This window comes from Myotis lucifugus, unplaced genomic scaffold (genome assembly GCF_000147115.1).
Source record: "Myotis lucifugus unplaced genomic scaffold, Myoluc2.0 scaffold_1431, whole genome shotgun sequence".
Classification (NCBI taxonomy): Eukaryota; Metazoa; Chordata; class Mammalia; order Chiroptera; family Vespertilionidae; genus Myotis; species Myotis lucifugus.
In genome coordinates this window covers 10390-17305 of record NW_005872479.1, presented here as the reverse complement: position 1 = coordinate 17305, position 6916 = coordinate 10390, and the positions used below count along the sequence as shown (strand labels likewise).

At 51.0% G+C, this 6916-nt stretch overlaps 1 protein-coding gene across 1 annotated transcript in view; it reads right to left on the bottom strand.

Annotated features, from left to right (window-relative positions):
• LOC102436549 (spectrin beta chain, non-erythrocytic 4-like) overlaps nt 1–6916 on the bottom strand; it is a gene marked incomplete at its 5' end in the record, with an annotated part of 54081 nt that overhangs the window by 45751 nt on the left and 1414 nt on the right. The window contains 2 exon segments of the mRNA XM_023748477.1: nt 3161–3252; nt 6576–6799. Coding sequence (XP_023604245.1) covers nt 3161–3252; nt 6576–6799 — 316 coding nt within the window.

Here is a 6916-nt window from a genome sequence, read left to right as displayed (position 1 = left end):
AAGTCAGGAGGGGAGAGGGAGAGAGGGAGAGCCAGACATTTGATGGATGGATGGATGGATAGATGATAGATAGATAGATAGATAGATAGATAGATAGATAGATAGATAGATAGATGATACAATGAGCCAGGGAGATAGACATAGACATAAAGATAGAGACAGAGAGAGATTGAAACAGACAGGAGAGGGGTAAAAAAAAAAAAGAGGGGCAGAGGGAGGAAGGAAGAGACAGAAAGGAGGGAAGAAGGGATGGACAGAGAGAGAGACAGAGAGAGCAAGATACAGAGATGGGGAAAGAAAGGAGGGGGAGAGAGAGACAGAAAGGGAGACAGTAGGGAGGGAGGAGAAGAGAGATAACAAAGAAAAGCAGACATATAGGTAACCACTGATACAGGGAGAAACAGATCACACTGCAAGACAGACAGCCCCAGAAGGATGAGGGACAAGGCCCAGTCTCCTCCTTCCTCCCAGGGGCTGCTAACCAGAGGGCACTTCAGTTACAGGCCAAAGTCCTCCCTGAAGGACAGAGAGGTGGGAGTCCAGGGGCCATGCCCAGCAGATCTGTGCACCCCTCTTCTTAATCCCATTGAAGGCACCCAGGACCCTGAATTTCCCACACAAGCTGCCCAAGCCCTGGTGTGTGCCATGCTAGCCTGGCAGGTGGCTGTTCATGGAGGGAGAGTGACTGAAACCTGGAGCTGGAGGATCCACACAGCTGGAAGGGGGGTTCCTGGGGAGGTTCCTCATGTGCACATGAGGCCTCTCGGGGTGCAGGATGAGTTGGGGGAAAGAGAAGAGAGCAGGCTGGGGACAGTCCACCACTTTCTAGCATTGATCTCTGAGGAGTCCAGTTCTAATTTCAACCTGGCTTCCAGAATGTTATACAGGTATGTTTTCTTAATTAGGTTATTTTAAAAATACATACATATACACATATACATACATATACGTATGTACACATATATGTACACACACACACACACACACACACACACACACACACACACTCTCTCTCTCTCTCTCTAGAGGCCCGGTGCATGAATTCGTGCACAGGTGGGGTCCCTCAGCCCGGCCGGCGATTGGGGCCAATCGGGGTAGTCTCACCCAGTCCCTATCAGAGAAATTGGGGCTGGTTGGCTGGCAGGGAGGGACTGTGGGAGGTTGGCCGGCCTGGGGAGGTTGGCTGTGGGAGCACTCTGACCACCAGGGGGCAGTTCCTGCATTAAGCGTCTGCCCCTTGGTGGTCAGTGCATGTCATAATGACTGGTTGACCGGTTGTTGGGTCGTTGGGTCACTTAGGCTTTTATATATATACTAGAGGCCTGGTGCACAAAAATTTGTGCACTCGGAGGTAGGGGGTCCCTCAGACCGGCCTGTTCCCTCTCGCAGTCTGGGACCCCTTGGGGGTGACCACCTGCTGGCTTAGGCCTGCTCCCCGGGGGATTGGGCCTAAGATGGCAATCAGACATCCCTCTGGCAGCCCGGCAGCCCTCGAAGGATGTCCACTTGCCAGCGGGGAGCAGGCCTAAACTGCAGTCGGACATCCTTAGCGCTGCTGAGGAGGCAGGACAGGTTCCCACCACCACCGCTGTACTGGCAGCCATCAGCCTGGCTTATGGCTGAGCAGAGCTCCTCCCATGTGAGAGCACCCTGACCACCAGGGGGCAGCTCCTGCATTGAGCGTCTGCCCCCTGGTGGTCAGTGTGTGTCATAGTGACCAGTCATTCCCAGTCTTTCTGCTGTTAGGGTCAGTTTGCTTATTACCCTTTTACTATATAGGATAGAGGCCTGGTGCACAGGTGGGGGCCAGCTGGTTTGCCCTGAAGGGTGTCCCAGATCAGAGTGGGGTCCCGCTTGGGTGCCTGGCCAGCCTGGATGAGGGGATGATGGCTGTTTTCAGCTGGTCGCACCCCCTTCAGGGTGGGGGTCCCCACTGGGGTGCCTGGCCAGTCTGGGTGAGGGGCTGAGGGCCGTTTTCAGGCTGGTGGGTGACTGAAGCTCCCAACCTCTCCTTTTTTCTTTTTTTTTTATTCTGGGATTTATTTACCTTCTATGGCTGTCACTGGAGCTGAGTCCCGGCTTTAGCTCTGAGGCTCGGCTCCAGCTCTGAGACCTCGGCTGCTGAAAGCAGGTATCTGGGTTTGTTTGGCTTCTATAATTGAAACACTGTTGCAGCTCCAGCTCTGACGGCTGAAAGCAGGTTTCTGGGGTTTGTTTAGCTTCTATAATTGCAACATTGTTTCTTAGAGTGCAAGCTCAGAGCCCAGCAGCGGCAGGCGGGGAACCTTGGCTTCCTCCTTCACAGGAGCAAGCAAGCCTCCTGTTCGCTTCAGCTGACTGGCTGCTGGCCGCCATCTTGGTTGGCAGTTAATTTGCATATCTCACTGATTAGCCAATGGGAAGGGTAGCGAAGTTATGGTTAATTACCATGTTTCTCTATTATTAGATAGGATAGATATATACACACATATGTGTGCATATATCCTATATAATAAAAGGCTAATACACAAATTGACCAAATGACAGAATGACTGGTTGCTATGATGTGCACTAACCAGAAGCCAGGCTCACGGCTGGCGAGTGCAGCGGTGGTGGCAGGAGCCTCTCCTGCCTCCACAGCAGTGCTAAGGATGTCTGACTGATGGTTTAGGCCCACTCCCTGCGTGGGCCTAAGTGGTCAGTTGGACATCCCCTGAGAGCTCATGAACTGCGAGAGGGTGCAGGCTGGACTGAGGGACCCCCCTTCCCTGAGTGCACAATTTTGTGCACTGGGCCTCTAGTATATATATTTATTGATTTCAGGGAGGAAGGGAGAGAGAGAGAGAGATAGAAACATCAATGATAAGAGAGAATCATTGATTGGCTGCCTCCTGTATGCCCCCCACTGGGGATTAAGCCCACAACTTGGGCATGTGCCCTGACTAGGAATCGAACTGTGACCTCCTGGTTCATAGGTCGACCCTCAACCACTAAGCCACACCGGCCGGGCTGTTAAGCAGGTTTATTCATCAAGGTCAGAAGAGTGGATGTGTTTTCTTTACAGTCTATTAGTTCCACATGTAACTTTTGACACAGGATTTGAGCTGTGACTTGCACTCACCCCAAAGGAGCCCCCAAGGTTAGGGCCCAGCCTGAGTGGGGCTGGGGGAGGGGAGCTTACCCGGCTGTCTTCATCTGACACCACAAGAGTAGCGCATCCTTGGCAGAGCGTGTCTCTCTGTTGTCCTCCGTCTCAATTTTGATGACTTGAATCTGTGAGGATACAAAACTCAGCTTTGGGGACCTGGAGGGCTTGAAGCTGGGAAACCCACCCCCACCCTATTGCCAGGGAGGGAAGTGGGTAACAGTAGGTGGAGGCAGGGGTGGGGTTCAGGAGTGGGCCAGGCCATCCACAACAGGGGGCAGGCAGTGGCGGATTAGGGTCTCAGTTTCCAGAGATGCTGCCATCCTTGATGTCTGGGCCACTTCCCTGATCCTAGCCCTCATCATTTCCCAACTGAGTTAGTGCAGTGGCCTCCATGCTGGTCTCCCCACCCAGCCCCCATAGTGACAGAGGGACCCTGTGAACAGCCAAATTAGATCACGTGCCTCCTATCCTCAACACGTGGCTCCAGCTCACTCTGGGTAAAAATAAAAGTCTCACAATCCCCTCTCGGTGTGTCTCTGACCTCATCCTCAGCAGCTCGCTCTCCTCCAGAGACCTCTGTCCTATCACTAACTCACCAGTGTCCTCCCTCCCCAGGGCCTTTGCACTGGCTGTTCCTTTTGCCTGGGACAACCTTCCCCAGGTCCCCACAAGGCTCCACCTCCTCCTTGAGGTCTGTACTCTTGTCACCTTCTCAGTGAGGACTTGACCAACCACCTGATTTTAAATCTCAATATGTCTACCCAAATTGCACATCCCCCTTCCCTGCCTTATTATCTCCTTAGCATTTATCATTATGTATACATTTTATTCTCTTCAGTTTGGTTTACTGTCTCCCCATTATGGACTGAATTGTGTTGTCGTCCCCCCCGCCTCCCAAAATTCATAAGTTGAAGCCCTAACCCCCAGTGTGACTGTATTTGGAGATAGGGCCTCAGAGTTAGTTAAGGTTAAATGAGATCATAAGGGTAGCGCCCTAATGTGATATACATGGTGTCCTTATAAGAAGAGGAAGAGCGCGGGCCAGTGTGGCTCAGTTGGTTGGAGCGTCACCCTGCATACCAAAAGGTTTCAGGTCCGATTCTTGTGGGGGTCCCACAGAAGGCAACAAATTGATGTTTTCTTCCTTTCTCTCTCTCTCTCTCTCTCTCTCTCTCTCTCTCTCTCTCTCTCCCCCTTCCCCTCTCTCTATTATGAATAAGCATATTCTCGGGTGAGTATTAAAGAAAGAAGAGGAAGAGACCCTAGGCACAGGCCCACTCAGAGGAAAGATCTTGTGAGGATGTAGCGAGACGCGGTCCTTGGCAAGCCAAGGAGAGAGGCTTCAGGAAACCAAAACTGCTGGCACCTTGACCTTGAACTTTGTGAGAAAATTAATTTCTGTTGTTTAAGCCCCTGGTCTGTGGCATTTTGTTACAGTGCCCCTAGCACAGTGGTCGGCAAACTCATCAGTCAACAGAGCCAAATATCAACAGGACAACGATTGAAATTTCTTTTGAGAGCCAAATTTTTTAAACTTAAACTATATAGGTAGGTACATTGTTATTAACTTAATTAGGGTACTCCTAAGGCTTAGGAAGAGCCACACTCAAGGGGCCAAAGAGCCGCAGTTTGCCAACCACGGCCCTAATAGACTAAAGTGCTCACTACCCTGTAAGAGTTCCAGGACCACGTGACGTCTATGTCCTGGGGGACCCAGAATAAGAGCAGGTTCGAGAAACTTAGGGGGGTGCTCGACACTTGCGCCCTAGACTTGAGAGCTGAGTTTGGCATTTAGGCACAACGTAGAGAATTAGGTAGCCCAATCCCTGGTTTTAGGCTCCAGCTACCAGCCACCCCACCCCACTCCCAATCCAATGGTCTCATTCCCTCATTCTGTACTGACGTCCGTACCTGTCTCCAGCTTTCACCATTTTTCTGAGCTCCATTCCCAGTATCCAGTGGATTCATAAATGCCTCCTACTAATGTCCCCTGACCCTGATGACCACCATTCTCCAAAATGACCTCAGTGTCTCTCCAAAACCTGATCTTTCTCCCTGGCCCTGTCTCAGGGTGGCTCCACTATCCTCCAGTCCTCAGGCCAGAGCCTTGGGTCTAGACCTGAACAGCTACCCATCCTTCCCATTCCCCTATGGCATGCCCAGTCCCCCCATCACACCCCTCCCCCCAGCTTCTTTCCTACCTGCCCTCCTTTTCACCTCTCTATGCCCCACCCCCAGGTCCAGCTCCAGACTCTTCCCTGGACTCCCAGCCCCCAATTTTGGTGACCACCCAATCCAGAGGGATCCTTCTAAATCTGACTACGCCTCGCCTCTTGATAAAACTCTCCAATCTCTCCCCATGTCAGACAGAATAAAATCCAAACTGCTTATCAGAGATCACCTAGGGCCTAGCCCTGGCAGCCCCTCTGATATCATCTCCTCAGTCACCTCTGGCCTCCTATTCTCTAGCCATTCTGGTCTTTCTGTACGTCCAACATGCCACCTCAGGGCCTTTGCATCTGCCGTGTCCTCTATCTGGAATGCGTTCTCCCTTCAATTTCATATGTCGTTTAGCAAAGAGCTTCTCAGAGAGCCCTTCTCTGGTCACCCAGTCTAAAATATCAGTGCCATCAACTTAATATTTTATATCTTTTACTGACTTATAATCTCTTCTGCATAGCTCTTTTTTCTTCTTTGCCTAGAACTGGTACTTTTCCCATACACCCCTTGTTTATATTTTTATAGGTTTGTTTATTGTCCATCCACAAAGGCAGAAAATCTATTTTGTTTCTGAACTGGAGCAAAATTGTCGGAATTTGAATTCCAGCTCCACTACCCAGCTGTGTGACTTTGAGCATATTACTTCACCTCTCTGGGCTTGTTTCCTCACTAGTAAGATGGAATAATAGAAACTACTTAGTTTAGGGGGTTGTTGTATGTATTAAATGCCACATGCTTAGAACAGTGACTGGAACACAGTAAAAAATATAAAAATGATCATCATAGTGATGCTGGTGGTGATAATGATTTTTCTTTTTAATCTTCACCAGAGAATATTTTTCCATTGACTTTTAGAGAGAGTGGAAGAGAGAGGGAAAGACAGAGAGAAACATCGATGTGAGAGAAACACATGGATTGGTTGCCTCCTGCATGAGCCCCTGCAGGGGAGGACCCTGCAACCGAGGTACATGGCCTTGACCAGAACTGAACCCGGAACGTGCAGGCCGACGCTCTATCCACTGAACCAAACAGGCTGGGGCAATGATTATTATTTTTATCATTATTTTATCATTATTTTCATTTTCACTCCCCTGGAACAGGGTTGCTGGAGCATATTAGAATTTGTTGGAGTGAATGAATGAATGAATGAATGGTTGAGTGGATGGGGGACACCCCCCTCAGGCCCCACCTTAGGAGGCCGGCTGGGCAGGGGACACCTGGGGATCACCTGGAAGCGCAAGATGATGGTCCAGACCAGCCCCAGCGTCAGCCGGTGGTTCCCGTCCACAATGTCATGCGAGCCCACGTTCTCCAGGTGCACGCGCTGCTCCTTCAGGAACTGCAGAGCCTTGTCCACGTTTTCCAGGGAGTGGATCCTCATGCGACCGCGCGTGGGCCGTGGCTAGGGCGGCAGGGGCGTTGGGAGAAGGAGGACCAAACCTAGAACCCTGTGCCCCGCACCACCCCTTTCAAAGACGTCAGCCCCGTAGTCACGCCTCTGGATATCCAGGCCCAGACCCACACCAACTGCGGCCTCATCAACGACCCGAGACCCAATCCTAAAGAATC